The sequence below is a fragment of the Phalacrocorax aristotelis genome, chromosome 2, assembly GCF_949628215.1.
Source record: "Phalacrocorax aristotelis chromosome 2, bGulAri2.1, whole genome shotgun sequence".
In the NCBI taxonomy this organism is placed as follows: domain Eukaryota; kingdom Metazoa; phylum Chordata; class Aves; order Suliformes; family Phalacrocoracidae; genus Phalacrocorax; species Phalacrocorax aristotelis.
The window spans coordinates 151,837,733-151,856,380 of NC_134277.1; the positions used below are offsets into that span (position 1 = coordinate 151,837,733).

Consider the following 18,648-nt stretch of genomic DNA (forward strand, 5'->3'; position numbering starts at 1 on the left):
GCTATTGAAAACAACCCTCACTTTACAACTGTGATGTGACTACAAATCAAGACCAGCTGAAGCACTTTTGACAATAGCAAGATAATTAATACTATTCCATTTCAAAAAAATCCTAAGGAAATTCCGTATTTTTTGATAGTGTCCATAGTCAGGACAGAATTATCAGTACTTTGAACACTTGGCTGATCTCCAGACAGAGTCTTCCTAGTTTAGCAGAACACAGCAGTAGTAGCAGCAGCACAACTACGATCTAGTGAAGGCACTGGTAGGCGTATCCAAAAAACGTCATATATCTAATTTCTATTGAGACACTTGAATACCTCGTGTGGAGCGGACATAAGTGCTAAAGGCCACCTGAATCCACTGAGGGCACTCTACAATCTGCAAATAGGTCAGAAAACCAGGAACATGGCTTTTAGATGTACAGAAGGATCACAGCAACCTCACCTGAGAGCTGCGATTTCTTCACACTTCAAAAACTTCAAAAAGCAGTAACACGTTCTCTCTTCATTTAAGCAATGCTGAACAGGATGTCAATGACAAGGTTATAGTGGAGAAAGTACAAACCTCTCAAATTTCCTTCCTGCTGTTGCTGTGTTTCCATTAGCTCCATCAGTGTCTCTACAGCCTCTTAACTGAACTACGTAAGTTCGCTCATATAAATATGGCATATGCTATATATAAAGCCAAGGAGGTTTTATATAACATATGGGTATATTCTGGGATTATATAGAGCTGGGAATACCACACTCATGCCCTTGCACAGTACAAAAAGAAACCTCAAGACTAAGAGGAATCGGTCAGACTGAAATATCCGTTCTGACATTTCTCAAAGGGAAAATACAACTGTTGAGTTTTTCTTTCTCCGTCTAGAGAGATACTATAAATATATCTGAGAAGGCATGGGCTGATCTCTTACATACACCCTCGATTCAGTCCATCCCTTCTCTTCTCTCCTTTGACACTGACTATAGACTTCTTAGTCATTTCAGTAAGTTTACATTTTTTCTCAGTTATTTCTAACAAACCACAGTTACATGGCAGGGAGATGAAAGGTTGAGCAAGATTCTCAGGGCTCATGAGTGAAGTCCCTAACAAGGCACAGCTGATCTACAGACAGACAGACAGACAAAGATATCAACCATGTGTTGAAAATAAACAGTTGCAGTCAATTCTCTTGTGCTGGGGAAGGGGAGAATAGCATGCTGGCAATGCCTGAGCCGCGAGAATGACGTTGACGCTTCTCTGGACCTGCGTTAGTCCGGTGATGGGAGTATGTTGTTTATACAGTCCCGGTTTTCATGTCTATCTGCTGTTCTCATCATCTTGACCTGACATGAATGGTTTTGAAACCGTTTCTTCATGTCAGAAGTGCAATAGTATCACAGTAAGGCAATTTGGTCTGCAAATGAACAGCTCCGGTTAATAGACAAGAGGTAAGTGCATACTAGACATACAAAACTTTATCTATTTTTTATAAACCTTTCTGCTTCTGAACTACCTCATACCTGATATTCTCAAAGCAATTTGCTAATATTCATAAATCTCCATGTTCTTTGGAAGCTACTATATAATAAAAATATGCATCAACAGAAGCACAAAGGAAAGCTGCATTTGTCCCAAACCATACAGCCTGTCTAAAAGAAGGGATCTTGGCTCCTCCTCCCCTATTGATCACACCCTCATCTCCTTCCAAGGCAGCATGCAAAGCTACATAAGGGACTTACTTACAAACATTAATCTGTGAAGAGCTGTTTAATACGCTGAGGTGAATACACCCATCAACAGCAAGTTTCCCAGTTTTTGGTAGCCAATGTCAGGCTGAGTATCTGATATCCTCCTGATTATTGTGAAGCAATATTTTTGTAGCAATAATTTGACTCTGTTGCCGCAGTCAACATTCTCCAGCAGAATGCTGCGACCACCTATATTTCATCAATTGCAATATATGTTACAAAGCATTCTAAACATGGGACTTGTTAGGCATCGTACAGCACGGTAAGTCCTATGACAAAAAAAACCCAATCAAACTTTATAAGGATAAAATTACTCTGGACGTATACTTCCTAGTGTATGCTGTAAATATTAACATTTAACATCAGGTAAACATAGAGTCCTGATGTTTTCAATGAAATAAAACCACAACAGAAACCAATAGGCCCATCAGATGCAAAATAGATCTAGACTTGCTGTGCAGGAACACAGCGTAGAAACTTAAGCCATAAAAAGCAGAGGGGAAGCATGTGGCAAACCACATAGTAATGGTACTAGTAGTGGTACTACCTATTGTAGCTTAATGCCTTCCATAAGCCATCACAGGAGCACTGCTTTTACCTAAGCTTTTACTTCATCGGTACTATCTGAATTTTCCTCTTACTTTTGCAGACTTCTTGCTGTCACAGATATCAGTTCCTATGAGTACATGTGCAACAAATATCCATCTGTTCAAATGTTGCTACTGTTGCAAAAGGTTTCTGCGTAGTGTAAATTCCAAGTGTAAAATGGTAGTTAACTCTACTTTGTGGTACACTTGTCATTTCTTTAACTGTTTAGCTTTTTCAAATAAAACTGTACATAACCAAGTCAGAAAAGAGAAGGTGGTGTGTGTTAATAGATATCTGCATTGTTCACAGACTTTGCAGGTCATTACAAGGAACATCAATTTTCAGGAAAAAAAAAGATCTTTACAAAAGAGAAAACAGTATATTGGACAAGTAGTGATTTTCTATATTACTTTCACTTCAAGTACATATAGGAATTCTTTGGTACATTCTTAACACCCTACACTTCTGGCAAGTCAATAATCCAATTGCTGCAGAAAAAAATGGGCTTGTCTTACTTAAAAGAAAATCAACAATTCAGTCACAACTTTTATGAAGACATAACTCATGTTTAAGAACACAGCTCGTTAATATTTTTAGCATTATCTGTTCAAAATCGATCACTGAAATCAATGAAAAACAAAAAACCTGTCAATATGAATAAAAAGTGGAGAACTAGGGCTGAAATTAGTATTTATGATTATTTAACTAACCTAACCAGAGTTCCATGTATTTGAGCACTGTTTGGGAATGTATTTTACTACTTATGAAAGCAATATTCCTATTGAGACGTTATTGCATTTTCTACTTGATATGTTCCTTTTCAACAGAGAAACTCTAAATGCTTCATGAAAATGGACAAATATGTACGAAGCATCAACTAAAAGAACAATTAAGCCTCCATTATGGGCAAATTATTATTATTTCCACAGATAACCAGGGCCTATATGCTGAAGTAAGAAGTCTATACAGTTTCAAGCAGCAAATTTTCAACCCTTACACCTTGCAGCTTCCCAAAGGCAAGCAGCTGAGGCAATGGACCCCAGCAGAGGAATTGCTCCCAACTCTACAACGTTACAGCTCCAGCAGACTGTGCTGCCCCTGAGCTGGTCCTGCTGTGGCAAGGCAGAGGAACCTCTCTGCCCCTCCAGGTCAATCATCCCCAGATGAAATAACTACTGCCAGCACAGCTAAGCTTTGTCAAAGATTTGGGGGGCAAACTCTGGACCTGCACAAACCATCAGAGCCGGTGAGAAAAGACTCTTACAGGGAAAAACCCAGCAACCTCAAGTATCCATTTTCCCCTAAGCAGAAAAAGTTTTGGCAGGTTGGTTTGTTTGTTTTTATGTGGGAAATTGCATTGTTCTTCCCGGCCTCCAGCCTATCTTTCAGGAGGAAAAGGGAAATTTTGACTAAAAGAAGATGTAATTTTAATTAACTTCATTAGTAACATTTTGGGTTTTTCTTTTCCAAGCAAAATAATATGCTTGTTCCTGTTTCATACAATAAGAACTGTTGTTATCAATTTATTTTTTCAGATTTAAAGTGGAATATTTTCTAACTACATTATTTATAGGCTCAAGTGATTATGGATATTTTGTAAACCAAAAAAAATCATAATTGTGAGATTGAAAGCAGATGCAGGTCAATGTAATGTAACACTTTACATAACAATCAATAAAAATGTCAATACAAACAACTACTAAAGGCACCATATGACATTCCATGGGGGAAAAAATTTCTTCATTTTCTACTTAGACGCCTTGCTTCCTTTATCAGCAGATGGCAAGCAAATTACTAGTTCAATCCATATGTCTGTATCTGATAGACAGTGTTTTACAAGTCTGAAATTAGTTTGAAACATTTTGATGTTGGCCAGACTACAGAGGAAAACAGGATAACTTTGTCTATTAATGAAAAGTTGGTTTTGTCATAACAAATACTTCCACAAGCTACTACCCATCCAGACTCATTCAGTCGCTAATGGAATTTGTACCCAAAGACATAATCTGTGTTTAACAGACTAACAATTTGTAGCTTCATCCATTCTGTTCTTCTGCTGTGCTCCAACATGCCTCCTTCCACTAGCTGAGGTTTGCTTAGTGGTGCTGATGAAAGCAAGCAAGGCCATGAGAATATTTTTGGTAGGAAGGATATCAGATCGCTAAGATCATTTATGTGCATGCTAGTAGGCATTTGAGAGACAACCTGTCAGAGCAAAGCCCATTCAGACCCATACCCTGGCTTCAACCATGGCAAAGTGCAGACGCTGAGGAGAGAAGGAGATTTGGACAATTTTGCTTAATCTCTCCCCATCAGGAAGCCTTCGTTTGCAAGGCAGAAGATGTATGTTTTAGGAAAGGCGGATCAGAAAGCCTACACAGTTCCTACAACAGAATGAATGGTTTGGTATTTTTTCTTTCAAAAGAAAGCTCCAAATTTGGAGTATTTCAATGACTTTTACTATAGAAAACCATGAGTTCCACAAAAGATTGATGGGGGAGAGAGCCAAACCAAGCTAAAGAAAACTAGAAAAGAGAGGTTACAGTGAAGTTTCCTTGCAACTTAGCCAAGCAAAGAGGGGAGCAGATCTATACTGATAAAAACAGCTGAAAGTGAGTGGGCGTCCGGAGGCATTCACAGCCAGGCAGAGCACCAGGCACACCCTGCAGCTCTTGAGGCACTGGGAGCCCTTCAGTGCAGAGAGCTGGATGGAGATCCTGTTAACTTCCTAGCGCTTACAAAATTTAAATTCTTTGCCAAAGACTTACAGAACCAGCACAGATAAAGTATTTCTCAAATCAGTGTTTTTAAAAATGTTTTTTCCTTATAACAGCGATGTACCTGGGGGACTAGTGTCCAAAATGGCTTATGCTTCACTTCTCAAGGAGGGTATCACTGAGAAAGCCTTCAGATATCTCTAGCAATGGTTAAGGCTTCACCCCAGGCTGCCTGTTCACTCACTGAAATGATACATTTCAGAACAAGTTCAGCCTAGAGGTCTACACCAATGCCAGCTCAGGGCACTGAAGACGGCTGAAACACCTCTCCTGAGATATACGCAGTTGGTCACGAGGTTTGACCAACACTGAGTCTCACATGAAGAGTCACTTAGCTGATCATCATACCAAGAAAGTCCAGGTTGAGGGACCAAATTTAACAGACATAAAATATTCTCTTAATTTTTGTAGAAGTGCCTACATCAAATCTGCTCTGACAGTTGTTATGGATAACCACTGCAAAGACCTCTAGCATTTAGTGGCTATGAATAGGCAAAGGCAAATTGATTAAGTCATGATTAAGTTTACAGTCTTAAAGGCATGGAAAAATATATTTGAAAATCAACCCAGATTTAAAACTTCTGCTAAGCAGAACATAATTTTCTGTAATGGAAAAATCAGTACAGTTGTAACATACTCTTTGCTTTAAGAATGATTAATATTAGTCCTACAAACCATTTGGCTAAATAACTACAGAAATTCCGTGTTCAGTGGAAAAGCTTTTTCATTTTTAATTTAAAAATAAATCTCACTTTTAAAATTTCATTCTAATTTTTAAACCTAATTTAAAATTAGTAAACATCAGTAAAACACATGTATGCACACAAACATATGTAGGTGCCAAGCTGTTTACAAGCCTTGAAGCCTAGAAGATTTTAATCACATTTTCCATTAACTCTCCCCACCCCTCAAACACTACATAAGGTAGGGTTTATGAGAATTTTAAACAAAAGGAAATATTTATGTTTCTAGCATACCTCAGTCAAATATAAATGAATTTCAGTAATATACTAACAGGTACTGTGCTACTGTCAATGGAGAGATTTACAGATGTTTGTCTTCTTTATCAGCTGCAGGGAAGAATGCCAAAATGATCACCGTAGCTGAGTCCATTAACTGAATTGTGAAGAAAATGCTTTTCTCAAGAAACAGGCTGACTAAGCTTATTCTGCACAATACAAACTTTTAAACAGACCTGGAATACATCCACTTTGGGTTGGGAAAGGAGCTACCATGAAATGTCGAAAAAATACAGAGTATAACTCGGTGTTTTCTAACTCAAAAGCATAACCCCATGAACATTAAAGCAGTTACTATCAGAAAAAAAAAAAACAACTCATAAATATGTAAAGATATTATTCTCCATATGTCTTATAAAGGGGATAATAGCAGTATATTAAGTTTTGCTTTGATTTGAAGGCTTTCACCTTGTGGTGTCTGCCTTACAGCCTTTTAGTCATGTACAGACTGGAGTAGCAAGAGCTTTGAAGTGCCCAATTTCCAGTGAAGTTTCTAACATTTTTTAATAAGTCTGAAGAGGTCTGTGTGTGATTTACTGTAATTTCAGAACAAGCTCAGAAATTCACCCTAACACAAAAAGATACAGTTTCTTCAGGAAAGAATGGGAGAGCCATTTGAGCACACTATCACTGCCAGGGCATGGCGGGAGAGCAGCATGAAAATACTCTGGCAACATGATCAAGTCAAATTCAAAATACCGCGTATATAAATGATGATACTCAGAGCTTTAAGCGAAACATGACAGAGTTTTTTACAGATTAGATTTTTTTTTTGCAACCAGTAAATATAGTTTGTGATTCACAGCCGATTTTTATAATTGCAGTGAAGCAGCTGTGATCAAACTCTATTTGTGGCATCATAATAAATTTGCCCCCCACCTACTAAAATTAGTTCTAAGCATCCAAAATTCCCATTTGAACATCTGACTGAACAAAACAGGCATTGCTCCATGCCAAAAACTGGAGGAAATAGACCTAAAATATGCCATTTTCTCACCAGAAATTGTAGGCTCCCAGAATAACATATGAATTAAAGCTCATTCCAGGCTTGTTTGCATTGCTCCTCACTCCCATTCATAACAAATTCCTTGACAAATGGCCTGATTATTTCTCTTTTTTCCTTGCTTTTTTTAATTTAAACACAATTTTCAAATCACAGACAGTCTTGCAAGGAGAAACAGCCGATAGTACAACCCATCTGAAAATGGAGAGGGTGGAGTTTTGCTCTCAGCAAGTGCTGGAGGCAACTCACATGATTAAAGACTGCACTGTAAGCCATCGTTAAAAGACTTCTTCCCATAAGTGAAAACGTGTAGTTTGCCACTATACACATCAGAGGCCCGTAAACCAAAATGAGGTCAAAGTCAAACAAGAAATGCAAATGCCTCAATCCAAAATTCCTGCTTTTTTTTTTTTTTTAGGGTGAAGGAAAGAATAAAAATTTTAACAAAGTTAAAATTATTATTATAATCTGTTTCTGAAGCTTTTTTCTTTCACTAGTATTTTTGAAACAAGTTACATCATCATGCCCAGAGAAGTTTACCAGGAATATTGATCCAGGATGCCTATGGGTCAGGGTCATCTTGCTATGACTACAGTGTTGCACAACACAGAGTTTAACACATCTCTCTTCACTCTCACCTTTCAAGATGGGAAACTGCCCTTATTCCTATTTTACAGACAGAATTGGGAGACTAAGGCCAAGAAATCATAGGGAATTAACTATCTTATTAAGACAAATATGATTTACCAACGTGAGATTTTCAAATCTCAGGCTGCACAGGGAAAAACAAACTGAGCAAAGATTTCAAAGTCCCCTTGCAAGCTGGCTGCAAAGCACCACATCTCCTGGGCTGCCGCCACGCCATTTGTTTCAGAAACCTCATGTCATGCACAGTGCAAAGACAGAAAAGATCCTTATTCCTCCTCCCATCTATATGCACAAATTATATCCTATCTGAACTCTAAGCAATGTAATATGCAATATGGAGTAGGTATATTTATAGATTTCTATTACATAAACATGTTATTACATCACTAGAATAAAGATTGTAAGATTTTCTAAAATATGTATAACACTACTTAGAAAAATGCTTAGAAAAACATCAACAAAACCATTTAGACATTAAAAAGCTTAATTTTAAAACCAGAACTTGGTACAAGAAGTAAATGAATTAGGCAGGAAATTGTTCACTAAATCAATTGTGCTCCATTAGAGACTTTAAAATTAAGACTACTTCCAAGGTGGCCGTATGCATATTCTGAGGAGTGCTAAGGTAATGAAAGATGTTCCAGAAAACCTTTTGCATATCTCACACACACACACACACACACACAGAGATATATTTCTGTTTCAGCACATATCTGTTCATATAACAACTATTAACCATAAGTTGCCATTTTTAACTGGGCATATTAACCCCTAGATACCTCCATGGAAAAATCACAGAACATGTGTGTGCACTGTTTATTCATAAATCTGTTTTTAAGTCTTTACCATTTGGAATTTGCTCAGATGTGGATAGCATCTGGATTCCTTCAAATCAATTATAATTACAATGCTCCCTTCTTAGCCCAATAAATTAGACATTTATTTGCTGTCTATCATAATATCCCGTCTCTAAAAGAGTATATTTACTGTGTCTTTTAATTACCAAATACATATAGAGGGTTGTCTGAAATTCAACACAGAAAGCAACCCTATACTTCCAGATGTTAAGAGGTATCTTCACATAGATTTTCACCATTCGGCACCGTAGTACTTCAGGCAAAAATACAATTAGGTACAGTCCTCACCTGCATTCATCTATGAAATTTAATTTTCCATTGAAAATCTACAAGTTAGCAGCAAGTTCTGCCCTCGGACATGAATGTGTGTTTCCTATTGGATCCCGTTTGGCAAATATTATCCTTAGCTTCTAAATATAACTGAAGCTTCCATTTCACTGCAGGTATATAATCTAATGCTGAGTACTACTAGCAATACCAAACAATAATAGGGCTGTATAATGGTTATAGTTGCACTTAACTTCTTGAAACTTGGGAGAAGCTCAGCTAATTATTGAAATTAGTCATTGCATGACTTCCTTCCCAGTTTACTTACTTCCCAGGTTAAACAAGGCTTCCCATTGACAGTTCTCAGAATTGTTTAGACTGGAGGGAGCTGCTGCTGCGGTGTTTGCCTTTCAGTGCCCACAGCTGTGCTCCATACCCTGACGCTGCTTTAACCAAGCTGCATTCACTGTGAGCACAATTTAAAAAAAATAATTCAGGAATGTATTTGAAGACAGTAAAAAAACCCAGCTGCTTACCAGGATTGGTCGTACCTAGAGAAATAACGTTTCCTGGTTCAGTGTGTCCAGTTTGGAGCAAGGGGGTATGAATAAGGGCTGCAGGACTGGGCTGTTTTCAATGTCAGCAAGGGCAGCTCGGTAGCGCAGAGGGGATGAGCTGGAAGGGGACCTCCAAGCCTCACTCCAGGGAAAGGGAGGCTCTGGCTCACACTGCCCCATGCCAGAGGCTCCTGTTCAGGCTGGGGGACAGTGCCGGGGGCCCCTCTGTGCCCCAGCCCAGAGCGGCGGGGGCTGCCAGGGTGAGCCATACCCAGGCGCCAAGGATACTCCCACCCTCACACCAAGTTCAATAACTGCCATTCCCCGCAGCGCCGACGGCACAGAGCAGCTGCCTCAAGCACCCAGGAGACATTCGCCCAGCAAAGCCAGGCCCTGGTGCCAGCGCGCAGCATCCGGGTGACAATGGTGTGCTGCCTCTTCTCGCTCCCACCGATGCTGGGACACCAAATACTGGCCCAGAGAGAACAAAAGAGGTTCTCGGACCCAAACTAGGTAAAGGTAATATAATTGCATCTGGCACTGACTGTCAATCTGTTTTGGCCACTCGGTTCAATACAAGAAAGCACTCTCTTGTTCTCATCTTCATTACCATCTCTCCTATCCAAATGAAGCAGCTTGTTTTAAATCAAGAATTATCTCGGTTTTCCCTGCTTGAATCATTGTTATTGATCATAGCAACTTCAATAAATCCTGCTGCTTACGCAGCAGCCCGGGGGCCTGTACCGATCTCCAGAGCCCTTTGTTCCACATACTGATTCACCTTTTCATCAAGGATTTTGACGTAGCTGCTGCCCTTTTACATTATTACCGCGCCCCACCCAAATAATGATTTTATCATTTAATTCTCTTCTAAACCGCATTTCGTAAAAGGGAGAAGCAAATAAATAAATAAATAAATAAATAGTATGCACTGACGGGTGGGTAAACATGCATGAGGTGGGGTTGTCTCTCCACATGACAAACACACCCCACACAAAAACCAGAAACATGCCTTTAATTGGGCAGGTTAACATTTTTCTAAAAGTTACTTTCTAGTCCTATCTGATCACTCTGTCAGGATGAGTAATGCAAAACATTCAATTTCTTGTGGGTTTGGTTCCAGTAGTTACTAAAAGCAGCCAAGTACATGTTTGTTTCTAAACTACTTGAAACCTTCAGAAAGTTATTTTTGCTTCATTTGCAAGCCCTTCACCAGCTCGGGGATTTTACCCGCCTTGGTTTTGTGCAGGAAAACCAATGCTTCAAAACCATTTCTCTTTAAGTCCTAACTTTATTTTCTCATTTTCCTTGTCGGGGGATTCTTGCCGTTTTCCAGGATGTAGTTATATTTTAAAAAGTAGCCCACTGCCTCCCCAGGCAGAGACTTGTGGAAACAGGTGCTTCTAAAAAAACCGAAAGAGTTTGGCAACCCTCTGACCTGACAGAGCTCTGTGCATTCGTAAGACACAGTGCCTGCTGAGTTCTCCTCAGCTAATTAGAGGACCCGTATGGCAATGAATGGCCTTGACTATAAATACTTCCTGAAAGATCTCTAACAGAGTCAGAGGAAATGGGAAAAAAATGAGATGCAGCTACAGAGAAACTATTTCAGATGTTTCTTCTTTAAAGGGCTGCTTTTTTCTTTCCCAAAGTGGCTGAGAGATGAGATGCAGCATCCAAGACCTCCACCAACTTAAATATAAGATGTATAATACAATTATATGCATTACATTTAATTCTGTAGATATGCCATTGAGATGTTGCTATTAAAAGGTGCCTGGAAGTGGGACACAATGCCAAAGCTCACAGAAACTCCCATCTATTACCCTGCAGTAACCACCAAAAAGTCACATGTAAACCAAGATCCCACTCTCTCTGTTTGAACTTTCCAGAGCTGTTCCTTGTGCTCCTGCTAAAGGCAGCAGCGATACTTCTACCAACATCAGAGAGGCAGGTATTACCTCAAAGGTGTTATCCTTCTGGCCACGAACTGAATGTTTAGAGAAGTCTTTTGGAAATCACAAAGGCCAGTTCAGCATTTCCACTGCGTTGCAGCTATCTGGCATTTAACTCTGTGGATAGCAGGAGTCAGTACTTTATGAGAAATAATGATTTACCACTACGGTTTGTGTCTGATATTTACTACACTGATGTGAAATCAATTGTATGTAAATTTAATGACACATACATACCCATTGCTAATTTCAAAATGAGCTCTGTCAATCAGCCACAAAGGAGAATGCAAAACAGGGAGAGGGGAAATAACGTTTTCTGATTTCCTGCCTCCCCAAAATTTAAAGCCGTATAACCAACTCTAGACAGAACATCGTATGAAATATCAGAAGTGTAAATATCACAGACAGAAAGAAAATAACTCTTCTTAAAGTCAATCAAAACTTTCTTGAAACACCGAGATTTCTTGTAGCATGCAAACAGTCTGATCATTATGGTGCAAAATAATCTTGATTAAATAGAAAAGCTGATCTTATCTTTTGCCCCGTATGCAAAGCTCATAGCAAAGGTTAACATAACTTCAGTTAGATATTTAACATGACAGCCTGCAGTCTGCCTTTGATAAAAATCACCCATACCTTTGCAATAATCTGACAATCTCTCTCCCTCTGACAGCACACAAATCCCCCCGTTACATGAATTATGATTAATACACAGGCATCTCCCTGTTGCCTTCACGTCTATGCGGCACGGTGGGACACACTGATCTGTGCTATTCTGGATCTGCGTCGGCTAAACCACGATGTGAGGCAGCAGTATTTACCAACACCTTTAGGTGGGTTAACTAGGTCTGTGGATAGGTCTGAAGGGTCAGGCTGCAATTCCCAATTTTGTGGAAAACTTTGTTCTGCAGTGTCCACACATACCAAAACAGGACACTTCATTTAAAATCAGTTTAGCAAAAAGTTCCTGCTGTCCAAGATCTGCGTTGTCAAAGCATTAAACAATCTGCCTGGCCTGGAGTCCACTGGCTGCCAATGTGCTACCCAAAAAAAAGGAACATTTTTGCATCTCAATAGACCTTCCAGTATCAACAAATCTTTAAACTATAAAATCAGCTACTCTAAGGAAGAGCAGAAATAATGTCTACATTGTACCACGCTGAGGTAAGTTTTTTGTAATTCCCATTTGCAAAACATACCAATTTGCTGTAAGTACAGCTGCTGGAAACGTGTTAATAAGAAAAATAAATTAAAGCTACTCACAGAAGTGTACCAAGCCCCTGAGAAAGATTCTGTTACATACACACAGCTTGGAAGTGCTCATGGGGAAAAAGGTGCATCCACTGCACATGTGTGCTTGCACACATAGAGAGCTCAAGCTATCGCCACTGCACCATCCCCAGCTCCTGAAAGGTCACAAGCAATTCAGTATTTTTGCTGTTAAAAAGAATAGAAATCCCTCCCTAATGACTCCCATGAATAATCTACTGCAGCACAGAGACTGGGGAGGGAACATGTCCATCATGCATGGAAGGAATGCAAGAAAGCGGCATATAAATGGCTTACACAACATGCAAAGCTGAAAAACACTCCATGTAATTTCCAAAAGTTTACAATTATCCTGTAGGCATTAGGGATTTCTGTGGGCAGTGGTAGATTTTCACCCCTTCCCCAGTTGATCTGTATCGTCTTTGATATTTTATTAAAATGCTAATCACTCTTCAACTCGGCATCCAGAAAACCCACTTGCAGTATTAACCTCTATCTTTAGGAAAAAGAATGTGAAAAACATGATCTCCCCTCCTCCTTCCCCCACTCATGAGAGAACTAAAAAATTAAAAGCACATGGTATTACTGCTACTGTCAAATCATTACAAATCATTTGTAATAAGCAGAACCACTTTATAAATACTGAATAGCCAGTACAACCAAAGGGATGTGTTAGATTCTTTTTCAGTCCATTTCTCACAGTGTTTATTCACTGAGTAATCCCAAATTTTTGGCTTCCTCTGTGACAACTGGGGGGCGGGGGGTGGAATGAAGGTGTCCACAGTGATTTTATTATAGGTTTTGTTTCCTAGTCACCACTCATCCCAGGATTCAGTATTTTGCATGAGCGATTTGCCTAACAATATGGAGTATTTTTTTTATCTCAGAAGATTACAAAAATTAGCTTTTTCCAGAATGGAAGGGAAGTTCTTTTCTAAACGATTTCTAACTCTATCTGCGCCAAGTGAGCTTCCAGGCGTACATAAAACATATGTCAGATAATACCCGACACTAAGTTCCCACTGGTCAATCTGACCATCACACTTCTTTCTTCCTGGCTCCAGTACTGAATCTCGTAACTCTGTCTACAGAAAACTAAATCAAGAGCAATATAAAGGAGTTAGGTTTCTATGATCTTTTTCACAGATCCAGGGGAATAGGGAATTAATATCACTCATGGAATCACACTCCTTCATCTTCCACCATCTCCTATCCTTCAGATCATCCCTTACCTTCAAGAAGTTTGAAATCTCACTATTTTCCTCTATCCATCAATAGTGATGAAATATACATGATTAGGGACTCTGTTCAGCAGATGTAGAAAGTTAACCTCCTTCCCTTTTTTTTAAATACTTCAAACTGACAAAGGCAACTTGCCCGATTTTCAAAGAAGAAAAGTGAAAATTAAAATATTAGAACTAAGGAAAAGACCCAGACAAACAAGTCCTTGGCACAACAGAGTTCAAAGAGCAAAGCAGCTAAAGGTGTACACAAAAGTAATTCCACTTTGAAGGGTGTTGGTGTGGTTTCACAAGCCAGTATAGACCTAATCCGCTAATAAATTCTTTTACAAACCTTATAAAAGCAAAGTTGAGTTGTATACATTTAAAAATGCATGGAACTAATTTATGTACACTGTTAATATACAAAAATAAGACCTTTTTTTTTCCCCCAGAAAACCATGGAAATTACAGGAACTTCATATTTCTGAATATCCAGAAGTGATCAAAATATTTCCGAAGTGACAAAAACACTCATTTGGGGGGAAAAAATATATTAATGCTTTTGCATAAAGACTTTTAAAAAGTGTCTGAATTTATTTTAAAAAAGGGCATAACAAGCAGCCAGTGTAGTTTCCCCTTCTATATTCACCAAGGGCTAAAACTGCTAGTATAACCGCTTACTAAGATTTTAGGCTCCAGCTACCAAGCAAATTTAGACCTTTATAAAGGTGATTCTGCATACTACCACATCCCTTTGCAGACTTTTGTTTAGGTTTTTTCATTCTTTAGTAGTCAAAAAATAAATTGAAATTATTTGTATTCATATAAACCACAATAGAAACGTTGTGTGTAGAAATTGGCCTCCTCTGGTCAATATGTCTGTGCACTGGTAAGAGCCACTATGACAACTGAAGCCGAATGTGACTAGCATCATATGCACAGCATGAATTCTACTGCTAGCTGGATATATGTATATATTTTTATACGTATTTTCAAAGGGAGGAGAGAAATATAATCCTGCCATTCACAGTGAGCACACGCCCAGGTTTGCAACAGGGAACCTGTCAAACCATAACTGCTTCTCATACACTTAAAATCTGACAACAGTAAGTATACATGACCGGTAAGGTACAAAAGACTGGTCCCCCTAAACTGCATGCAGGCTTTAAGTGACAGACACATTGTTATATAATTAGAATAACTGCAATATTTTTAAGACCACTGACTTAATTTAAAAAGAGCTTGTAAGACTTTTATACAGAGACAGATATACCTATGTACAATCTCATCAGACCATGGAATAACATATTTATCTTGCCTTTTGTCTTCTTCTGGCATGTTGTTCACTCTTACAGTAATGGATGCTATGGTTATAAATGTTCTTATAGAAGACAATAAAGAAAAATAGCTGATCAACTCTTCCATTCTAGTGAGGTTTGTTTGCGGACTGACCGCACCTGTAACAAGTTTCTAGAAGTTCAGACAGGGAGCAGCACCTGAAAACATACAGCAATGACTCCAGGCAAAAGGCATTTATTTGTCTCCCTGTTCAGCTCATCAGTATTTGAGAGTTTTTCTAACCTCAGATTTCTCTACAGTGGGAAAAGCATACCTTGATGGAAGGGGAAGTGCCTTATATACAGGTCCTTTTGTTTAAAAAAAAGAAGACAGAATTGATATTATCTGGTGTGACAAATATTCTCTTTTTCTTACCACCCAAGCTCCTTCTTTTTCTCTTTTTTCTTTTTCTTTTGCTTCCAAGGCAACCAGACAAGTGTCAAAATTGATATATAATTATGTTGCTTTGCAAAAAAAAAAGAGGTTACTTTTTATTAATATTTAACTCAGGTTTCATATTCTTAGATATTTAATAATGTAAAATCTTGCTTAAGTGTGAACTGTCACACCACCACAAAATTTAAGAGGTGATTAGTTGTTTTAGTGTAACAGATGTGCAGCCTTCTGGGGTTCTAAACCTTCCTTCTTCAAATGCATCATCAACCTGCACAATTAGCAGGAATGATTAAAGAAAATTCAATCAGAGCTAAACAGCAAAAGCAGAAGCACTTGTGTACTCATACTACATCAATATATACATTGGTTTATGCAAACACTTCGGAACATTTAGCTGCCAGTTTAGCTCTACAAGTTTGAGTCTTTAAGCCTTGTCTTTATTTTTTTTCCATGCATGAAAAAAAATGCAACCACATTACTCTGGAACTGAAGAAATCATTTGCATGCCTAATTAAATATAACAGACATGTAGTCATAAAAAGCGAGAAAAAAAAATAAAGAAAGAGCTTCCTACCCGTAATAAGGACTGTGATTCGTCCTTTGTCTTGCTGTCCCCGGATCCAGGGTAGGGCTGGGTGAGCTGTCCGGCTTTCTCCGCCGCTCCGGCCGGCACGCCCTGCAGGAAGCCCTTGCTCTCCACCGCCAAGCCGTAAATGGGCCGTGCAAGATGGGCAGCTTCTACGTTTGGACTATCCCTTAAAGGCTTTGGCTGCTCTTGGCCAACAGACACTGGGGTCAATAAGCCTAGACTGGTTTGTGTGTATGACGGGCTCCCCCTCAAAATGTCTGTTCCTCTCCAGGTCACGTTGCGAAGATCGTCACTGGGACTGTCAGTCCAACCTTTCTCCTTGAGCACTTCCTTATCTTCTATCTTTTCCCTCTTCACTGTGCTGTCAGATACAGCCTCCCCCATTTTGGGGTCCGGATTAATCAGACTGTAGACCTTGAGGTCAATTTTTGGCTCCTCCTTGATAGATGAAACGCCATGACTGTCCTCCCCATTGGCTGTAGTGACGTCCATCTCCTGACAGTGCACAGTGTTGAAGTGCTCTAGTAGTGACTGAGTGTCAACAGCTGTGAAGCTGCACTGACGGCATTTGTAGCAGTTGTGTACTCTCCTGGAAGAAAATGAGGAGTGTATTAATGTGAGAGCCTCCCCTCAGCCTTCCCTCTCACAGTGGTTCTACCTACCCAGATGAAGAAAATAAATGGAACTTACAGTACGAGTCCCTCTAAGGCAAGCAGGTTTACTTTGGTGTCTTATACAATATGGGAAAAAAATCCTGCTGTTTTTTTCCCCCATGTTTTGCAATGACCTCATATTGCTCATTCACACTCCGCTGCACTATTCTAAACTTCATATAATTTTCACTGGGATTTTGTGTTTTTTCCTCTTCAGTGTGCTGCAATACACTTTTCACTTTCTATTGTGGTAGAAACACTGAAGTAACACATTTTTTTCAAACAAAAATAGTTAGAAAATGATAGTTTTCTTTGTATAAAAAACCACTTCGTATAAAAAACCACCTTGTACAACATATATCTATGCTAGAAAGTTCAAATGCTTAAATTTCTTTGTTTTCTACCAATTTAATATACTTTTGGTCGACAAAGATGATTTTGAAGGGAGCTCTGCTTAACTTACAAATAAGAATACACCAAAGGACAGAAGGTTGTACCCAACAGACAGTACTTATTTGCTCTTTATGGACTTTTTAACATAACTTCAAAAGATGCTGCTCTAAAGAAAAAGCAAAATAGTTGGCTGTGTCAGTACATGATGTGTTTTCCTGTCAAATACAGAAATGCTTGGGTACGAGCTGTGGAGCAGTGTAGAATAACGCGCCTTCCTGGTTTTATTCTAAAACCTTATATAAACTATTGCATTACTAAATTATGTAAAGCATATGTTGCTACATGAGAACAACATGCTACCCATTTACTGTATCTATCATAGGAACAGAACACTGTTTATGAGCTCTCTAATGCTATTATGGATAATTGTTTATAGCACAGGAGCGGTCAGAGCCCTCCATGAGGCTCCAGGCCCCGCTGCGCCCGGCCTCGTCCCAGTGCAGAGTAAAATACTGTCCCTGCCCTTCATCAAACTGTACATAACTCTGCAAAAGCTTCTCCCTACAGACACACTCACACATCCACACCCCAGGCATTCACAGTCACAACAGCATCTTTAGCCAAGCTAAAAAACGAGCCTTTCGCTATCCACACAGGACAAAACTTGTACGAGAAATCTGTTACTGCCCTGACAACTCCAACGGTTAGAATTAATTCTTCTGAGGCCAAATCTTAGTCTCAGTGAAGTCAATGGCAAAACTCCCATTGACTTCGGTAAGAGCAGGATTTGGCTCTTGGTGCATCTGTAGAACTGGAATGATATACAAAATGTCCCTTTTAGAGTATTACAGTTTAGCAGGGACAACTTGCCAAACTTATTAAACCCCTTTGTCTTCCTTCTTTTTCTTTAGTTGGAAAAACAAACCATATGTTATTTACATTGTCTGATTTTCTTGCAATTGTGTCAGCACGCACACATGAGTACACATTCAGATTCAAGCTTTTTAGCCCTTGTGCAATATCAGTTTTCTTTTTGTCATTTTCTGTATTTATATTAACTTTAAGGGACTAGATGGGCTCGTTCAGTTATGCAAAAAATAGAGTCAGCTATTCTCCACATAGCCTTACGGCAACAAAATCTACTTGTGGGAGAGCAAGCTGTGGGTTAAAATCCTGTTCTGGCTGTGTTCCTTTTTCTTCATTCTACAATTGTGTTTTATTAAAATCAGCTTGTCTCTCAATGCGACACTAATATATTCTCTCTTGCAACTTAATTTGTTTCTAAACCAAGCTTAATTCTCTCCTGAAACAAAAAAGAACAAAAAAAAAAAAGAGAGAGAGAGAGAGTGCTATCTGATCAAAACCATTTTACAAACACAA

General features: G+C 39.0%; 1 protein-coding gene across 4 annotated transcripts in view; it reads right to left on the reverse strand.

Moving 5' to 3' along the window:
- Positions 1 to 18,648, reverse strand: part of TRPS1 (transcriptional repressor GATA binding 1) — a 222,415-nt gene that overhangs the window by 141,063 nt on the left and 62,704 nt on the right. For all 4 annotated transcript variants that reach the window (XM_075085637.1, XM_075085634.1, XM_075085635.1 and 1 more), the window contains one exon: positions 16,208 to 16,811. In XM_075085637.1, the coding sequence (XP_074941738.1) occupies positions 16,208 to 16,811 (604 nt within the window). The remainder of the gene's footprint in view (positions 1 to 16,207; positions 16,812 to 18,648) is intronic.